Source organism: Linepithema humile, chromosome 2 (assembly GCF_040581485.1).
Source record: "Linepithema humile isolate Giens D197 chromosome 2, Lhum_UNIL_v1.0, whole genome shotgun sequence".
NCBI classification, from domain to species: domain Eukaryota; kingdom Metazoa; phylum Arthropoda; class Insecta; order Hymenoptera; family Formicidae; genus Linepithema; species Linepithema humile.
In genome coordinates, this window is record NC_090129.1 from 29,768,570 (window position 1) to 29,790,050 (window position 21,481).

Genomic DNA, 21,481 nt, shown 5'->3' on the forward strand with positions numbered 1-21,481 from the left:
GCGATTTTCCCCCCGGCAGACACCCACCCGGCTTTTTTTTTGGTCCGCAATTAGGATTTATCCTACATTAACATCGAATTATCCGAACAATCGTATCGGAATCCCGCGCAGCTCCGACATGAAATAGATTGTAATTTGCAATTACGTGTTACACAATCAGCCGAGCGAAATGAATCCTTTACTGCCTCGCCAAGAGCCGCGCAAATTACTTGAAGCTGCGAGTGTTCTCCCGCGATTTGAAGAATTTGCGCAAAGTGTATAGAGCAATAAAACGTGAAATTGCATAGCGCATTAACAGTGCTTTATTGGTGACTCTTTCCTCTTTGTGCCTGATAAAAACATTTTTATTCTTTCCTTTCAAACTGTCAAACGAAGATAATTCGCTTTTCGCGTAAAAAACTAGTTACAGAGTGTCTAAAGAAACTGAACATTAAAACTTATTCGAGATCTTAATTTAGTCGTGAACAAGATCCGTCAACATGCAAGATGTAGACGAGAGAAAATAGAAGTTGATGCCAGCGCCTGGGTGTCGTGGGTAGTAAGCGGGGCGTAAGATGGAACCTGGAAATTCGAAATTCTAGCTGGGGACACTCGCAAGGAGAGAAGTTTGCGAAGGAGTTGTTTACGCGGAGTTCCCCCTCGTCGGTAACCTTTCGCGGCGCAGGGGTTAGCAAAGCCTCGCCTCGGGGTACTGTAAAATACCGGTTAAACGTTGTCGTTGCGTTAAAATTCTAGGCTCCGAATTTGCGTGCTCGGTGGTTTTCGCGGAAAAACGGGACGCGGCACTTCTATTTCATTAAGAAATATAATATTTAAAGATCCTCGCGCTCGAGAAACTCTTATTATACACTTTGATGATTATGACGTGCTCTTTCAATATTTTGCGGCATTTCGTGACGCGTTCCGGACACTACTTAATTTCATCATTCGCGTTTATAGTAGACGCAGGAGCGGCCTTTAATTACGCCCGAGACCCTCCGGAAAATTAAGAATTCGACGCAATAAATAACCTTTTAATCAGTGGATTCCTTACTATCCACCCTCACAGAGGAGAGAGCGGGGAGGCTAGGGCGCAAATTAGCGACGGGGCTGCGCTATCTTTTCGCTATTATCTTAACCCCTTTTCTCTCTCGAATTTATCGCCCTTAGCAATTAATTGCTGGGGTCGATCTGTATTCGCTACTACGTGGACCAATAGTCGTCATCAAGAATAATGCGAGCAAATATAAATTGATACAACGGTAACGGAAACATCATATATACCGCGAGTAAATTTCATAAAACTAATTCGCATATTCTAATTCATTCGATCTCTTCGTCAAATAATATTTCATCATTTAGCTTATATCTCGAAATAAATCTTGAATGTAGATTCCACATCTTTGTAGCTTGAGGGACGAAGGAAAGGGTTGCCTCTTATACAATAACCGGGGTTCTTTGGAATCGTATTTCCCTCATAGTCGTTGCGCATTGTCTCACATCCTTTGCTAAAGAGGCGGGATTGTGTCAGCTCCAGCAGTCTCTACTCTTCCGCACGTCCCTTTGTCCTTTGCTCGTGCTCCTATACCGCTTTGTACGAATCCGCCGTGGTGGTACCTCATAATTTTATCCCCGCGTGTCTTCTTCATTCTCAATTACTTCGTTGTCTTTTGTCGATAACTGCGAACTGCGAATACAACTAGCCACTTTCACCGCGTTTGACGGCAGGCATTTCTGCGGCAATTACGCAACTACAGCAAATTCAGATAATACACACCGAGGCAGAATTAATTTAATTGCTCTCTAGGTATTCGCAGGAATTAATTCACGAATAATTTGATTATTTCTCGTAATAACTGTAGATTTAGCGACACTAAAAATTTAATCGTATTTTTCACGTCTTATGCCAACGATTTATTAATTATATTCACATTCGTACACTAATGGTGCCTTCAATTGTCGCGCTCTAAAGGCGCTTTCACACGAGCGATACAACAGATATAAAAGTATACACATATGGCTAACGCTAAGAAAACACATTTCTGGAGAAAACGGCTTCCTTCTCCTTTCCGCCGTACCGTCCTATCTATTTTTTTTTGCCGGTCTTCGCACGGAGCCAGCATTTTCCATTACGATTCCGATAAATTAATTTTCAGCTGCGCGCCGCACACCTTGCCAGCGGTATTGGGTCGTCGTCGCCGACGACGAAGAAGGAGACGACGTCTTATACGTGCCATTTATACTCTTTACGGGCAGCGTCAGTCTGCGGGGGGGCTGTAAGGTGCATTCCCCCCTCGGTCCTCTTTCCACCCTTCACCTCTCAGCCTCTGCCCCTACTTACTTCAGCCCGCACCCGTTCTTCCGTGATGCGAGGGGAATTTTAAATCCAGTCCTCCAGCATTGATGAATCCGCTTTACCCGGAAATTGTTCCCATACGTCTCCGCGGTCGAGTCTCTCCCGTTCCAACGAAATCCACACGGGCGGGTTTTCCGCTTTCGAGCCACGAATGAACGAGGACTGCGTCTCGGATCAATCAAATTATTCACCAAAATTCCCCATCGCGCTCCAGCTCACGCGGGACAAGATATTTTTCATACCTGAATAGGTCGCTCCTCGTCTCGTGGTCGAAATACTTCTGTATCCGAAAGAATCGTCGCACGGACGAATAGGGATGAAGAAGCGGAATTTTCGCGGAGCAATGGCAGCCGGCTACGTTCTGCATTTTTCAGAGAGATACATACGGAGCTTTCGTACGGCGCAGCTCTCGCGGAGCTCATGTTTCGCGACGCGTGTGTGTAAACCCGCGTCGTAAACAACGTCGTAATGCAGTGACTAAATTCAATGCAAAATTTCTTTACCCAGATAAGAGTGTTACGCGCGCCAAAGTTTCCTTTACCACCGGAATGGAGAACAGTTCCACATCCGCGACGATCACCTGGCTGAACGTATCAAACGTGAATAATGTCAGCTGCGGGTCGTGCGCTTCGTGGAAATGCAACCGGGCTCGAGCGCGGACATTCACAATAGAGGATTATGCCATTGAAGTATTATAATGACGTCGTGCGGCCGCATAATACGTAACATGCGAAGAGGAATTACGCGACGTGGAATGAATAGGGTATAATCGGCGTGCGGGGGGGAAGGGAGGAGGGAGGGGGGGGAAGGCGAAGGTTAATGGTATTATGCAAATCGTATTACCCGAGACATTGTGAATATTTCACAAAGTAACGGAATACAACAACGAATGTGAATTTTTCCACGGAGTTTAATGGATACAATGATACCCGCGCGCATTGTTGGTATGACGAAAAGGACTACGAATAGCTTTACAATATCCGCGAGTAAATTGCATCGGTCCGGACGCGATATTAATCTTTCGCGCGCACACGTCACCTTAGCGAATAAAATATAACTTTACACGTCATTGGACGAAAATACGATAATAATTTAACATCGCGAAAACCGCCGGGTATAAAAAAGTTACATCATCCGTCACCGATATTTTGATTTATGCACTGTACCCCATCATGGTACATTATAGTAATAAATTACTTCTACATCAAGACGTCATTTATACGCTTCAACGTTAATCATAACTAGTTCAACTAACGCAACATTGGCGAAGATGTATCGTGTCACTATTCTGCGCACACCGCCTGAAGGACTTGCTCGTCCATTTAGCGTGATGGAATCGGGTCGTATGGAGCCTCACTGATAACTGCGGGATACGTAGCAAGGGCGCACCGTGTGCCCGTACGTTCTGCAGCGGGCGGCCAGCGAGCGAGCCGACTATGTACAGGACGGACAAAGTTGGCAATTCTTCGGCAAGTTCCAGAGGAAGTCTCCAACAAGCCCTACCTGCTTTCGGAGCAGGCTGTCCCCTACTCTCCCGTACACTGTCTGTTCGTGCTTCGCGTTTTCGCACTGGCCGCGACCACATCAAAGCGACCGTTGGACGAGCTTTGAGCACGATACGCCGTGCCCTGCCTAGCTTTGTGACACCGCAGCCAATATAGTCGGGCGCCCGTTATTACCGAGCTACCATTCAATATCCTTAATTAAATTCGGAAGCTTATTCACTGCGGTTAATTACGGTTTCGTTCAGGGCGGACCCGCACGTCGGGCGTCGTTAAACAAGACCTTCCTACTACTGGGACACAAAGCAAAAAGCCCTCGGGAATCAGGTCTAGCCTGCCGTTCGAAGACCGTCGGTTATTTGTAATCGGGGCTTTCGTGCCGCGACAGAATGCCGGCCTCGGTCGGTGGCTAACGCGGAAGCGCGCTCGATTACGTACGGCGATAGCTTGTAAGGCATGAAGCGCGGCAAGTTATGGCACTAATTGTAAGCACGGAGTCTGATTAATAGCGCGAGCAATATCGTGGAAGGTAGATTGTTTCAGAAATATGCGTCTGCGCGTTAATTTCAGCGCTGTTTACTCGCTTGTGTGTCGAAATCAATTTATCTAAATAAGTCTTTGATAAGCGACACCGAACTACATTTTCAAGTTTAATATAGCGTTTCCGTGAGAACTTTTGTCTAATTAATACGTGAAAATTTCGCAACAAAATTAACATGAAATTATCGTACGAATGAAATTGCTTAAATTTCCATACGTTGCGTTTCGAAACTCCTAGCTTTACGCCTCTATAGATTGTCAATGTGCGACACGCGGCAGTCTCTGGCAAAGAATGATAAGCGCGCGCTCTCAGTGCTCTGTTTACGTGCGTACGAATAAAATGCGGAGATATATAAGCGGAAGGAGAGAAAAAGAGAGAAAAAATGCATCCTTAAGACGGGATCAAGTTCGAAGTTCTCAAAGACGACCTATGCCGCCTTCGTCGCAAGGATGGACTATTCTCAGAAAAGAGGATTTTCCAGATGACTTCGTGTGTACTCGAATGTATATGTGTACGCCCGCGTATTGTGACGTAGCCGTGCTGCGCGTACAGAGATCCACAATAATAAGCGTAGCTTCTCCCAAGTAAAGCATATACACCTATCGGGACCATTATTATAACTGGATTTCCCAGATCCTTATAAGCGACTTAACGTCGCGTATCGAGGATTTATAGAAAGATTACATTATGTACATATTGAAGCTGCGCCCAGAGCGGCTTGATATCGCGCTACGCGATCGATAATGTCGATAAAAGATTGCTTTCAATCCGTCATATCATCGCGGAACTGTTCCTGCAGCTCCTCATTCGCATCTCCTCAGAAAATTCCAATTACCTTTATTGTAGGAGTGACAGGAAGGGACCGGACTACGTCACATTCTCCTGCAGGATTACCCCGGATGCTTGCTCCTCGCTTTGTCTCCGACTCTCGGATCCAACTTCCGTTCCCGAGCCCTTGGCGGGAATACGGAAGGAGAGAAGACAGGAAAGGAAAGGCGAGGCGAGAGGAGGGGAGGAGAGGAGAGAGAGAGTGTTCGCTGGAGATTCGAAGGTGGAAATGAACTGCCGGCATCAACAACCTTAGTAATGACGCGGCTCCCCTGTCTGAGTCTATCTTCGCTGCGCCGCTCATTCCCGAGCGTCATTCCCAGACAATGGTCGCACTTGAAGCCGCCAGCTCGACGAGCTAAAATGATAGTTTGGACAGCTTGCTAAATGAGATGCTCCATTTCCCGATCCTCCGCAACTTTCCGAAAATCGAAAGCGCTTTATTTTTCGCTCACCGGTCGGGATGTGCGATGCTTCCGAGAACGAATAGACTTTTATCAGATTCGAAATCTCACGCCGTTGCTCATTGTTCCTTTTTTCCTAAAGTCTTTTGCCTATTCTCTAATCTGTCTGATTATGATTGTCCGGGAAGTGTTATTTCAAAATATGTCTTTTCGTTGAAGAAAATTTATTCAAAATAAGAAGATTTCACACGGGCGTACACATATACATTCGAGTACACACACAGAGTCATCTGGAAAATTTGATATAATTTAGATAAAAATTTTAATATTAAATATTTTAAATATTTTGAGTAGGTTCTAATCAATTTTCATATTGCTGTATCAAGTTAAAATTGGAGAAAACACGTTTAATATAACCAGTTTATTTTTCTTCATAAATGCTTCAAAATATTTTTGAAATATCCAATTTTGTCGACAAATATTCCTGAATCGATAAGCTATCTCCGTCTTTAGGATCTCCCGTTTTGTAGGGCAATTCTAATGCTGTTTTATAGCGTGCTCTTGCGCTAATGGTCCGTAGATATATTAAAGGGAAGCTAGTTTCCGGCGCGATCTCTATCCGGCACATCACCGTCTGATCCAGACGGGCCGGCTAAACACCAACAAGGACTCGTTATGGTTTCGCGTACCAAGTTGGCAATTATTCCATCCCAAGGGGATCCGTGGTATTTCTCGTGCCGGATTCGACAAATGCACGGCCCTGCGCAACGAATAAACGGAGGATTATAGTTAATGACGATCCACGGTATTGTACGCCAATGATGAAGGCCCGCGTAAGCGGCTTTCAGGCTCGCGTCCATGTATGCCGCTATGGCAACGGTTCTCGCTTACTAGCGTGCCTCCTTGACCCCATAGGGGGATCTCAAATATCACCCAATATTAAAAGCCTCGCTCTCCGCTCGTAATTGTATCATACTATTTACGTTTTATATCGAAACATCAGATGATGCCTCGGGCGAATAATCGATAATTACTGTCTGTACGACGACAAGTATTGATACTAACTAGAAAATTAACACAGCTATACACATAGATTTCATCTTCTTCGCTTGCTTATTAAAAGCAGAGAGAAGTCTGGAATAAAAAAGGGCCATCCCCGACATTTCCCGTGGGATTATGACCCCTGTTCAATACCGCTATCTGCATCCATTTTAAAATTGGAACTGCATAGCCACATCCATTTTCAACACTGCCCGTTTTGTGCGTATTCGCGGTACATCGAAATTGCGGATCGGAAAAATACACTTCGCGTACGGATTTAATTATACATATAATACAATACAATGTAGTTCCAACTCAAAAATGCAAATAGCATTATTGAATAGAGATCGCTAAACGTTCCGCGAAAAATGCCGAAATGAATGTTTGCAGGATTCTCTCTGTAGACAACATTCGTCGAACAATTTCATACACGTTTATTTTGCTAATAATTCTCTCGAGCACTTTTTACACTAATCTTAATAATATTCTAAAATCTGTAATTGTCGATTATACATGAGATGTAAGCTAAAAAACAAGGCGAGAGACTAGACATGGGGAGCTCAGCGCCCCATGTTGCAACGGACGTAAAAATGGGGCTGCTTTGAATAGCGGGCACTTACTTAGGCAAATGCCTGCTATTCGGATTAAGTATTTGTTCTAAAAGCTGGAGGGGGCGTCGGAGAGAAGGATGGTGGCATGGGTGAACCGTAAGGGTAGCGACCGGGCGAATAGCGGCGGAAAACAATGGGAGGCAAAGAGGACTGTAAAATCTCTCCCCTCACCTTCTCACTGACGCACCAGCGAAACCGGAAAATTTAGTGAAATTTACTTCTTACGCGCGCATCAAACGGAAACATTGGATTTCCGGGGATAGTGGTATACTGTTGCAACACAACAGCAAATTATGGTTTATTGCCCGCCACTCTATTCGATAATGCAAGAATGATATGCTTCAAATCTCTTGTTATAACCATATCGCGTATTGTTCATATAAGTGCTGTTCATGTATATTCGGGAGCTTTGGAATATATGTACAACCGCGGAATCGTTTCAGGCTTTGTTTCAACATTTTCCTACGATTAATGGCACACTTCGACACTACACACACGGGATTATCATAAATATTAGTGATAAAACATAGCGATACGATTCGAAAATTATATTGATTGCTAGGTCAAACAAATAACGGTAGAAGCAATTATAAAAGTTTGAGAAAAGTTATTTTCTAGCGTAGAATCAGATTTTGGAGACACTCTTGCAAAGCTGCCGTACACAAAGGAATGTATTTTTTTTATTGCCTCAATGCAGACTTTCGTGTACAAGAGGGGCATAGAATTGAAGACAAAGCGCGTTTGTAGTCCGCCGTAATCGAACTAGCGTTACTGCGGCGCCCGCTTGCAAAATGACTGTCGGCTTTCAGCGGGATTAAGAATAGTGTGAGCGCCGGGGCGTTTCTGGGACGAAACTCTCGCCGCACATTTTCGCGCGCGGCCCGTTGCAGGCGAGTTATGACTTTAGGTTTTATCGACTGTCAAGAACTCGCGGTATTGCGCTGTAAAGCGCCGACGTCCGGGGGCATCGTGAATTCGAATTGAAACGTATCCCTCGCGCTACTCCGTTTGTGAATTCATCGTCCACGGCGCGGCGTTATACGATGGAAGTAAAGAGGGAAGAGATAGACCATCCGGAGTAACAGGAAATGTCGCAACACTTGAATCAAAAAGCAGCGTCGAATGTGGTTTATGAAAAAAACACGAGGCGGGGTGGTTCTTTATGCGCCTGGTTTTTTTTATCCGATCCTTCACAGCGAGAGAAACCGCGTTATTTACGTGTGTGCTCATTTCAGTTGCGTGTCCACTCTGGCGAAATGCGTGATGTAAATATCGCCAGTGTTTCATATCGCAATGTTCGCGCGTTTGTCTTATTCGACGGAATGTCCCTTTGAATTGGCTCGCGCTGCGTCTCAGTTCACTACGATCAAAGCGACACATTGCAGCACGTCGCCCGTGCGATTCGAGATCGAAAGCGCATTTACGCGTGCGCGTGCGAACGAAATCGGACGCGAACTCGTACGCTGAAAGACGCGACGCTTCTAAATTGTTTCTGACGGGAACTTGCAGAAACGCGGAGTTTAATCAGTATCCCGGAATGTTCGCTCTCTTGGATTGCGCGACAAGGCCTTCTCGTCTTTCGCGTGCGGCTCTTTTGTCGAATACTCGACTGCGAAGCGCAATGTCGAAGAAAGGCGAAGGACGAACTCCCGTCGAGTTTCGAAACATCGTCGATTCGCGAGCCCGCACTCGGCTATCACGTTGCCAATGAGAATCGTCGTCGCACGGATTCCTCCGCTGCTTAGTGAAGTCGATAGATTGGAAATCAGAATCGCCGTGTTACGTGACTCGTAAAAGCGCACTGCGATAGCGCCGCTCTTTTTTATGGCTACTGTTCCACGTGGCTGAAACGCATTCAAGCACAAAGGGATTACATTCACCAAAGCGCGGGTTGATTTATTCCCTCTTGCTCTTTCTGTCATAGATCTTTATATCTGCAGTGCTTTTCTCAAACGAGCGAGCATCTTTACAATGAAGTTTAATTATCGCTGCGATAATTAAATTAAATAGGAATAATTTGTAATATTTGATCGTTCTGTAAGCATTAAACTCATTTCTTAATTATCTACTACAATCCCATCGTTTCCGCCAAGTTTTATTTATGTCGAAAGTTGCACCTATCGACCGTCCGAACGTAAGTCAGAAGTGGCTTTTATCGCTGAAAGATGAAACGCGAGCATACCGAGCGAAGGAATTTGTAAGCACTTTATGAGGCTTCGGATGCTCCCTCACTTCTGCCCTCCCCCCTTTCCCTCCGCTTCTTGCCACTCTTACTCCCTAATCTAAAAGCGCTGACAAACCGCGAAACTTTCCCTACCGTGAACAAACACGCGAATAAATCGACGCGAGACGCCCTCGGATTCTCGGTTTATATTCAAAGTTTTACGCGGTGGCTACCCTATCGTCCCGTTCGCCTTTGCTGGCCCCAATTTTTATTTCTAATGCCGCGTGCGACTTCAGGCATGGACGTATCCTCGCCGCTGCAAGGGAAGATCGTTTGCGATTTATAACGCTTCCGGGGATCACTGAACGGAAACGCGCGCGCAGAAAGGCGAGACGACTCCGCGGTGCAATTGATGACCGATGAAAAATCTTCGGTTCTCAACGGACCACGATTCATGGCCGGACATTGTACACCGTCGACGCGATCCATCGAATTTAATAGCCGGTAGGAATGGTCCGCTACGGGCGTAAGATGCGAGTCCATTTACTACTGATGATCTTCATCACCTTGAATTCCATCGCTCGACCAATCGAGTCCGGAGTACGATCGTCACTCGTGGATTAATTAATCCCGGACGAAACGTTGCATCGTGAGAGAGAGAGAGAGAGAGAGAGAGAGATTCAAAATTGCAGCATCCGTGGTATCGCATACCACTCGAAGAACGACGACGAGAAAGGGTATTTTCAGATCCACGTGTCGTTGTGCAAGTGTACCGACGACAACGTATCCAACGTATCCGCACGCACCGAAGAGGCCACGGGAATTGCCGCGGTAATTAAATTATCAACGGTCGTGGCCTGCGGTCGGAAATAATTCGACGCGGCAGCTTTCTGCTGCAATTCGCGTATATGTAGTTTCCGCGGATGTCGAGGCCGGGGGCCGCGTTTGTCGAAACCTCTCCGGGTGTTCCATCTCCACTTCGTAACAAGAGCGACGACGCGGGGAACGGCGCGGGCGGCGGCGGCGGCGGCGGCGGCGGTGGCGCGCGATGTGGTCTAACCCTCCGCGCCTGGTTAGGACATATAATAATACGGTCAATTTTGGATCGAGTTTAACCGGACGATTCCTCATACCCTTCGCCGCTCCTCCCTCCGTCTCTGCCCACGACCTCATCGACAGCGTTTCGACCTCCACTCGACCTTTCCCCTCGCCCACTGCCATCTCCCTCCCCCCGCGCCCACACCCCTCGCAGTCGCAATGCTGCATCTACGGGACCGGTTACCAGTTTTGCGAGCCTCGCTTAACCGCCAACAATTTGAGGCTCTGAATAATTCCTGGCGCTCCAATCTAACTACGAACAAATTAGACCGAATTATCCGAGATTTGGTACGTGCTTTCAAACCGCCCTGCCGCCCTCGCATCCTCCACCGCCCCGTTACATCAGCGCTAATCCGCCCTCGCGCCACCTGCCTTCAAATTTCCACCTGCGGTATCGTTTCCAGCGTACCGCGGCCCCTCTGCGCGAGCGCGCGTATATTACGCATATTCGACAAACAGCCTAAACGATGTTAATTTAATCATACGCGCGCGACTTTGACTCGAGCCAGACCCGCTCGTCGCTCGTATTACGTTCGCGAAATACGCCAAAGCGATGTCATCCGCTCCAACTGGTTTAACAGTCACGGAGAGGAATCTGTCTTTGTCTCGCTCGCGTGTGCGCGCGCGCGCGCGGAATTCCTTACGATAAATTTTGTAGAGAATCGCATTCATACCGCGCGCACTTAATAAGCGAGGATACATCGGGAAACAAAAAGAGAGTAAGCCGTTTCTTTCCGCCGACGAGCACGTTACGTAGGTACAAATGAAAAGATAATAATGTCAGATGATAAAAGATAATAAATGTAAGTAAATATAAGTAAAGATAATAAATATCTCGCGAGTTTCAAATAAACGGTTGAAATTTATTCCATTTAATTCCGCGGGTATAAAACACGCAGAATATATTGTATTATTATATTCACCTCCAGACTGAACTGTACTTCGGATTCCCTATCAAGAGTTATATTAATATTCCTCTTTATGGAGGTCGAATTGTTGCCGCAAAGTTTATAGTCGAGGATTTTGGGAATGTAATTTTACTTGCCGGAAAAGACTATCTCGAAACTTAGCCATCGCCGTTTCGCCCCTCATCTTTCTATTCGCACGCTGTTTCGGCCGGCCATCGCGAAGCTGATGTCGTGGGCGGATGGTGGAGGCGGGTCGGCACGAAGGTGTGGGCAAGTCGTCGGTGATGAATGCCGGTAAACTTCGCACGAAAAGTCGTTTATAAAGCAGTGCTACGCCACGCCACGGATGCTCGCACTTCATAACTTCCGCCCCCATACTCCGGGCGCAACGCGCCCCGACTAACTTAGTAAAGACTTTCTTGAGATTCGGGTGGCGGGATCCATACACGAGCGCGATACTTGGGAGACTTCTTCTGGAAGCACCCAATTTTTCGATCCAGCACAGACTTAATTTTCAATGGCGTTCCGCCTTCTCATTTCCGACGCTGTTTTCCCCCTCGCGCCGTGAGCTTAATATAAATTTTATGCAAAACCAACTTCCACTTCTTCACTTTCGAAGAATTATCAAGTGAGTGAATTTCGGGGATGATACAGAATTTTGTTTTGGATACGCGGAATATATCTAGGAAAAAAAAACGTTCCAACCAACGTGCTCAACGGCAATTTTGAACGATCGGCGTAACTCGCTTGTAAAATTCCGTTGATGCTCCCCATCAAGTTCTCTAAAGTCGGGAATCTTTCGGAGCTATACATGTATCGGGAGTATTGGTTAAAAGATGGCTGCAGGTTGCATACAGCTACACGCGTCCCATCCATCGTTCCGTGAAATTTAACCAGACACGAAATACGTTCCCTCCACGTCGGCGTTTCTCCCTTGCATCGGCGCGCTCCACGAAGACGCACGGCTGTAGAGCGCGCCTCTTCGTGTTTCTTCCTATCCTCTCTCCCCTTCTCTCTCTCTCTCTCTCTCCCTCTCTCTCTCTCTCTCTCTCTCTTTCTCTCTCTTCTCCCGCCATCCACCATCGAGTATAAGTTTCAACGGAGGTCGAGGTCGGCAATACATCATCCTCTCCAGGAGACATAGATTCACGGTGTATGCATAATATTTGCCGAGCCGGCGGGAAAATTAGAAGTAGCGTAAGCCGCTTTTCTTATCAGCTCCGTACTTTACGAGTGGAGGTTCCGGAGAGATGAAATGTTTGGCGGAGCGTACAGTGGGATAGCGCGCGCGGATCGACCACCTCGATTTTCTTCGAATCGCCGGCCATACGCGATGCTACCAAGATATCGCGCTCGTGTCGCTTTACCACAATGTCATTTCGGTAATTAATCACGACTAACTTCCAACGTGCGCGATGAGGCGAGAGATAGGATAACAAGGTAATACTAATCGAGTGTATTTTGTGCAGCGCGATAAGTTTCATTATACGCGCATCCATTGCACGCGAATCACCGTATTTCGGCGTAATAAATTATTCTCTCGCAAACGTGATCGCGAGACTTAAGACCGGAGTTGGGGTACCATTTCAATGTTTCCGGCAATAGCGCAGTTATAGAGACCACGGCGGTATTATATGGTATTAACGTCCGAGCGAAGTACGCGGCTACGAATTGAATAATCGAATAACAATAAATTTGCATTTGCGTTGTTGTGGCCGGCGCTGACGCCGCAATGGATGTAGGCAGTTGCCATCGTACGCAGATATCCCGACGAGCGGCCGGGACCCCGCCCTTCGGCCACATCATTTCATAATCAGAGCGCAAACCGGCTCCACGCGGCTCTATTTTCCGCTGCAGCCGGCTGACGGATGTAATCTGTGTCCGTGGGCGTATTTTGCAAATTCAATCGCACGTTTCCAACTGTTTATAATATATAAACCGATGTAATCTGCTGACTGTAAAGCACCGATACGATTTGTATGGAACACGGCGTTTGTAAATTGTGTGCGAGCCATTTGTACGTTTATCAAATGGAGTGCAGTTACTAATGGTCGCGATAGTTTGATCGGAGAATGCGGTTTACGACCGGTGGGATTATTTTGCTTAAATTCGCGTGGAACGGCTTCGTAGCGAAACAGCAGCAGCTATATATTTCGGGGTCGCATCTGGAGGGAAATTTAGGAAGGAACGTTTCTGAAGAATTGACATCTAATTTCCGTAAATCTTGCAAATCTGTCTTAAGAAACGGGAGCAGAGATAGTCCTGCGTCGATACGAAAGAAAGATAAATCGAATTGCAATTCACTACGATAATTAATACCTGTCTTTCTTCCCGCTGTACGAAGCGACACGCTCTACGCGTTTCTGCGCGAATTAAAATATTGCGCATACAATAAATACGCATTCGTCTTGCCAGACAGATTGCGAAGGAAAGTGGACAGAATTATCTGTAAGATGATATTTCGCGCGCAACACCGCGTACGCGCGGAGTGAATAATGTTGTATATGTGAGCGTGGTGCGCATAGCGCCAACACTCTCGCGGCTTAATTACGCCCGCGCTGGTCGGTAAGCGACCTGCAGACAATAAATACCAAGTGGCAGTCGCGTCCCGTGCGCTGTAAATTCAAGCGAGGGGGAGACCACCGGCAACCTCGCCCGCGCTGTCGCGTCGTCTTCGCGATACAGCCCCGTAACACACAATATCATTTTCCCGGCACAGTCGGCGACCCTCATTTCTCTCGCGGGCTAGCAGTCCAATTTCACACCGTTGTAAATACGCTTCTCTTATTTTTGACATCGTCTTCAATTCTTCTTACTTTGTCGCCCCGCCGAGCGAATTCCTGCCGCTGCGCTGCCTCGCGGTCTCTAGTCGGAGCCGAGCGAGCGGATGGCTTCATTTATAATCATTTCCCGGGGCTGTATCTCTCCCTCTTCTTGCGCGCCTGTTTCCTACCCCCTTACCTCCCTCCCTCCCTCTGCCTACCTACGCGCACCGATCATCAGAGGTCGAGTTCTTTGGACATACCCGTCAAGATTTTACGTAGCCGGATTCTTCGGCGTTAAATTTGTTAAAAATCTACCTTTTTCGTTGATATTTGTGATACAATCATAAATGATATAATCATATAATATAAATAATAATAGAATCATAAATGTCAGTGAGAAACGGACAATGAAAACTTGAAGCGTTTTATTTGTTTGTCAAATCGTAATTAGTCGCGAAATCCGAATTTATAACGAAACGCTTTACGCAAAGATAAAGTATTAAATGAATTATTTTTTATTAATAAATTCTGTTTAAATATTAAAAATTATTTGTAATATATCAATATTAAGGAATATTTGAGAATAGCTATTTCGGCGTTTTTTTTTTATAGCATGTAAGACGCGGAATGTTTGTCGTGATTTTTGTTATGATAATACTGCTATCATAATACATTTCAGAGTTGCTACGATTATATTCATTTATTTTAACAATGCATTCGACAATTTGGTGTATTACCGTATTGCATTCATAAATTGTGAACCAAGAATAAAACACGCACGTGTACGAGAATTCAATAATATACGGAACAATATAGTTCCAACGCTGATGTGGATAAAATAGATGCAGATACTCTGTTATCGTCAAATATGCATGAATAGGCTATGAAAAATTAGAGTAAAATTGGTGCATTGTAAAAACAAATACAATCAATAATCAGTGAAAACGCGCTTTTTTATCAAATTAATCAATTGAAATATGTGCTGTGTATAAAATTTTCAGTTTATTTTTAATTTATGCATGCGACATACGCATATTCGAGAAAATTTTTTTTAATATTTTACTTTCTGCACTATATTACATATATGATATTTAACTCTGAAGAGAAGTAAAAAATTGAATCAATTATTATACCACACTTATCAGTGAGAAAAAAAAGAAAGAAGTGAAGAGAAATAAAAGAACATACTTATAAAATTAATAACTCTTTGCTACTACATTGTATAGTTTTATTTTATATAAATTATTTTTATTTATATGATTTACTTTAAAAAAATATAAAAATACATCTTACATACATAGTGTTCTTGAGACAAAACTCATTTTATTCGATAATTTGTAAATATATATGTATTTGTTGTTATATACGCAATAAAAAACCAAATAATCGTATAAATTCCAGAGTTAAACATCAATTATTCTGTATTCTAGCCCATCCATTTTAAGATAATAGATCTATAAAATTGTGTTGTTTCTATCTACGGAATTATATTGTATTTTATATTTATAATATTTTTATGTGCTTTGATCTGGATATTTCAATTTTTTTCAAATATATATCTGGGAATATAGATCTGACAAATTTTCACAGATCTATTACCTTAAATATTAAAATAAAAATAATTTTTTATTACTCACCGGCACATGATGCGCAGCAGCAGAGTTGTAGCTCATACGTTGATCTGTAAAATACAAAAATTGTTATAAATTATGGCAACGCTATATAAATAAATAATTAATGATACAAAAACAGTTATTGTGCGTATTGAAATTTTTTCTTATTTTTCAAACAAATATTTGATCATTATTATCTAAAATAATTAATCAATTTTCAATTTATAGAAAATATTTTTGTTGTAAGAATAAATTATTAATATATTCAACAGTAACAAATAATGAATAAATGATAAACTATTCACCTTAAAGTTGCTCCGCCGATGCATGATGCTTCTCAAGCCACTACCTCCTCTCAGAAGTCTATCGATGGCTGCTCCTTCACAAAGCATTCGCGAAAATATGGTTAACTATGGTCGCGCAAAATTATACGGCACTCCCGACACGCATTTTGTCATAATAAAACAAAAGAATAATTCGATAAACGCGATCGCACGAAACTACGATTTGTTTAATATTTGTCACGTCCAGAGCAGGTAGCCGGAGGAAAATCGAAAATTGCGTAGCTCTTTTGCACGCTTCTCTGTCACGGATATGTTTTACCTAAACTACTTGTACAAGCTTCGTTCGCTTTTCGCACACGAAAAATAATATGAAAAATGAGTCGATAATTATTAGTAAGAAATAATAATCTAATATTTGTTACGATTTTAATGTGTGAGATAACGCGACGATACGGGATAAGTTTCACCACCGCGTGCGTTGAGGGGTGTCGTGCGAATGGTAGCAAGGATATTGCGTACGAAATAACAGCGCATGTGTACACGCTGTGTCTAGATCGCAAAAACCAAAACAACCTACGTCACGCGACGTCACAAATATTTCAGTGCTAACTCACGATGTTATTGTTTTGGTTTCGTACGATCTACGGCGCGGCGTACGTGCTCTGTTGCCTTCGCGCTGTATCCTTGATATCATTCGCACAACATTCCTCGAGCAGAGCAGGCGGTCACGATAACTATTTCGTATCGCCGCGTTATAATCTCACAAATTGAAATCGCAATCAATATTAGATTATTTTCCAACAATAATTGCCAATTTTCATTATTCATTCATGTTATTTTTTATGTGCGAAATCGTACAAAGCTCATAAAAGTAGTTTAGACGTATCATAGCCGCGACGGATAGCGTATAAAATTGTTGCGCAATTTTCGATTTTCCTCCGGCTGCTTGCTCTGAACGTGGTAAATATCAAAAGAATCGTTGTGCCGCGTTTGATCGCGTTTTACGAATTATTCTTTTGTTTTATTGTTAAAAAATGCGCGTCGGGAGTGCCGTACAATCCCGCGCGACCGTAATTAACCATATTTTCGTAAATACTTGACGAAGAAACAGTGGTCGATAGAGTTCTGAGAGGAGGTGGAGGCCCAGGGGGCATCATGCATCAGCGGAGCAACTTTTAAGTAAGTTGCAATTTATTTATTATTTGTCATGATAAGATTTATTAATCACTTATTGCTGTTATGAAAATTTTTATATATTTTATATTTGTAACTATTTTAGATATTCATATAAGAATTAGATTTTTTTCCATAATTATATTCTTGATCAAATATCTTCAAGACAAGCAAAAAATTTGAATATGCACAATAACTCTTTTCAAACATTAATTATATCGAGCATTGCTATAATTTATAACTATTTTTGTATTTTACAGATCAACATATGAGCTACAACTCCGCTGTCGTCTGCATCGTGTGGTGAGTAATAAACAAATTATTTATCTTATTTCAATATTAAGGTAATGGATTTGCAAAAATTATTAGATATATATTTCTAGATTGAAAAAATTAAAAAAGTATAGATTTGAATAGGTAAAAATGTTATAAATATAAAATACAATCGTAGATTCATTGCCTTAAAATGAATACGTTACGGCTTATATTAAGTACAATATTTTTACTCTACTATGTGTAATTTATTATTTTACTATGCATATAAGAACGTATATACATGCATACATACATCCAAAGTGTAAAATAAAGCATATTTTATATGTCAAGAACACTATACGTACACAAGATTTTGAAATAATGCTATGTATTCAGAATTAAGAATTAGGTATAATAATGCAAATTGCAATAGAAAACTTATGTTATTTAATTATTTAATTATTTTATTTTATTGTTGCTTAGATACATAGTAAAATATAAGAAAGAAAAAGAAAATAAAATTAAACTTGTTTCCATTTTATCATTGATATAAGTAAAATATTCGTATTTTTTGAATATGAAGTTTTTATTTAGCAATGAAATAAATTTAATTTGTTGTCCGTAGAGTGTTCAATAGAGATAACCACTTAATTATTAGAATGAAATATGCGGATGAATAAATTCGCGAGGTACTGAATGCCCTGTAAAATTTGATAGCTGACATTTTCAGCTACAACCACTGTGCCAGTATCATTTTAGTTAATTTTGTCATTGAGCTATATAGCTAGCATTTTGAATATGATCGCTTGACATTTGCTCCGATTATATTATATTGAAAAATTATTTTAAATCTAACATATGTGACGATTACATAAAATAAAAGTCAATATAGTTAGAGGAAACATTTAAAAGATATAAATTACATTTTAATTTTAAATTAAATCGAATCATAAGATTTCACGAAAGAATATGCTTTCTTTCAATGCATGAATACATCCCAAACAACATTAAGATGCTCGAAATAGAACAGTTATTATGCGCTTTTCTATAATCTTAATAAGGAAACATCAATCATACGGTTGTCGGTTTCTTTCTATCGCATGAAATGATATTTTTAAATAGTACTTTGAATAGTTATATTATCGCTTTTGTGTAACTCCGGTTGATGCATTTGTACAATGAATCGTGGATCGCAATTTGCTCACAATTGCAGCGAGACATGACACTAATTCAATAGAGAAACTATGAAAAATAGAAAGATGGAAAGGGGAATCTCGTTCCGCCAATTGAATGTGAAACTGCTCATTGAAATCATTGCCCGAGGCGAGCGGGTTAATCACTGCCCCGTGACAAGCGAAACGTAATATCGCGAATCAAATTCATAAGGAAGTAGGTCACTTTCTATCACGACCGATCCACGCCTCCTTCGCGCCCTTTTCACTTCAAATCTGTCCGATACGTTCTCCCTTTCCCCGCTTCCACCTACTTTTTATGCACGACAAGAAGCGGACTATTCATCTGAGAACCTTTCTACGGACAAGGAACATAACGATCGATTTGTAAAATTGTCTCGTAAGCTGCGAGACATTAATACCTTTACGCTGACGCCTGAAAATCTTTTTAGTTATCTATTTTTATGCACTTGAAGTTAAGAATAATTTATATATTTATGTTATAAAAAAAAGTATTGAAAAACGGAAGTCGTGTAAAACGGAATTTTGTTATTTCATTGATATTATAACGATAATTATTAATGATAGCACAGCATAATCAAGCGGATTCAGCCGGGTGGATTAAAAATAATTCATAAATTATACAGAGTTATACAGAGTTTTCTTGCCATTGCATCATACGTTCGTTTATAATCAATATGATTTAATATAATTATCTTTGCGTCGGATATCAATTTTATTTCAATATTTTGACATTCATAAGATTTAATTAAAATAGCTTCCACTTATTGACATATGACTTAAAGATTTTCTCATATCACTTTAAGCTCAGCAAGCCATCTCTGAAATTTTAGTAGATCGATGTCGTGAGAAACCCGGTACTCACTTGGTGTGTCAGGGCACGACACCGTAGCTCCTATTATATACCGTTGGGCGAACACGAGGCGTTGGGGCTTTGGCCAAAGGCGTGATTGGTAATTGATTTTCAGGCTTCAGCACCGTGTTCACTCGTCTCCTGTCCGTTCTCGCAGCTTTCTCTGCCTTTCTCTTATCTAGCTGCTATTGGAATTCTGCAACTTAGTGACAAAGCACACACTTCCGAAACGATACGCGTCGTATATCATATTGATGATAGTAATAGTCGAGATGACTTTAAGATATTCGCTGAAAAGTAGTCGCCGCCTTCCAAATGCATCGCCAATGTTCTGATTTATTAATTCACGTGCAATAGCTGCACGAGCTGCCTTAATATACAGTAAAATACGTATTAAGTGGCATTCACGTTAACCGATAGTCTGGCTATAACAGTTGATAATGCCGTGGTATCTACGGATGGCATTCATATGCCAAGAGCAAGCGTAGTTCTGCTGGCGCTTGGTAACACTGCGGTATGCAGTTGATTATGGAGGCTATATGAAGGAGCTCGACGTGGCCTAGCATCTTGAGTACCCTATCCATGCTCGGGACAGTACCACTCCTTAGCCTCGAAACCGTGCGCAGCATTATATACAGTGCGGTATAGTTAATCCGTATGGACGTTCTCGAGGGATGTCGAAGATTCATCTCAAGATGCTCAATATTGCCTAGGCAGTCCGAGCGAGAAATTCCCCATCGTGCTTCGTGTTGTCTTCATTTCTATCTCATTATTTCTATTCGTCGTCCGTTAATTGGCATATAATATACAATGATTTTTTTCTCATCGCATATGCATCCGATATAGGTAAACATTTTGTAGCTTTTAACAGCAATTATAAAATACATTTCGTATAATAAAACAAAATTCTTGCTCAGAAGCATTACATAGCAATACTAGAATAGATACTAGAATACTGTCTTACAATCGTTGCCGTAGCAACGATACCATCGTAGCTTTATGCAGCTTCACAAAAGATTTTTCGCACTGTATCCGGCGCTAAGAGACGTGATATTCCCGCATCTCTCGAACCGGCTCGCTATCCTTTCTGCTTTTGCATCGCTCGAAGTTTACACAGCCATCTAAACTGATCCGCCTGTGGTCCCAGTGGATCGCCCAGCTAATTCGAAAGTAAGGCGAGGATCAACGGAGTGTTCGGTCGGATGCTAGGAGGACGGAAACCTACGCAAGGAGTGCGACTGATACGAGATTTATCGGATAAATCGGATTTAAGTGCGGTGCTATATCCGCCCACATAGATTCTATGAAATCGTGAGTTATAGCGCGAGTAACAAGCCGACATGAAAGACGACTATCGCTCGAAAGTGATCCTCTTCGCGCTTCAAAAGGCTTAAAATGAAACGTCGATGTTGGCGGACTAATTACGTTAATTGGCATAATACCTTCAATAGGTTTTCAGGGTAGCCAAATGCCGACAGTCCGATATTGTCGGAATATAGTAAAAGCCGGAATATGGAAAAATAATTATGCGAATCTTGCGTCCTTGCATAGGAAAGGGTAGAGGGAAGTTTAGAGAAACCGGGTTAAGCTGCTTGAACTGTTGGAACAACACTAGCTTGTTGATGTATCTCTGATATATTTACGCACAAAGCACAAAAGCCGACGTATTATGCCCTTTGGCTAGCGCGCGTATACAAGATGAGTCTCGTATCTCTCTGTGCTACACGCTACGCGGTCTTTCTTTAAACGTATCATATCTAGGAAGATGAGGCTCATATTTCATTATGCGATATATGATAAATTTGAAAATTGCAGTATTTATAGTAGTATAATAATTTGAACATATACATAAAATATATAATATTTTTAAATAGTAGAAGCAAAAATACTTTTTTATTTATTTGATTCTTAAT

At 42.4% G+C, this 21,481-nt stretch overlaps 1 protein-coding gene across 15 annotated transcripts in view; it reads left to right on the forward strand.

Moving 5' to 3' along the window:
- bru3 (bruno 3) overlaps positions 1 to 21,481 on the forward strand; it is a 546,305-nt gene that overhangs the window by 237,553 nt on the left and 287,271 nt on the right. For 14 of the 15 annotated variants that reach the window (XM_067349162.1, XM_067349163.1, XM_067349155.1 and 11 more), the window contains one exon: positions 17,528 to 17,570. In XM_067349162.1, coding sequence (XP_067205263.1) covers positions 17,528 to 17,570 — 43 coding nt within the window. Of the gene's footprint in view, positions 1 to 17,527; positions 17,571 to 21,481 lie in introns of those variants that run through there. The other variant, XM_067349168.1, reaches the window with a different exon arrangement.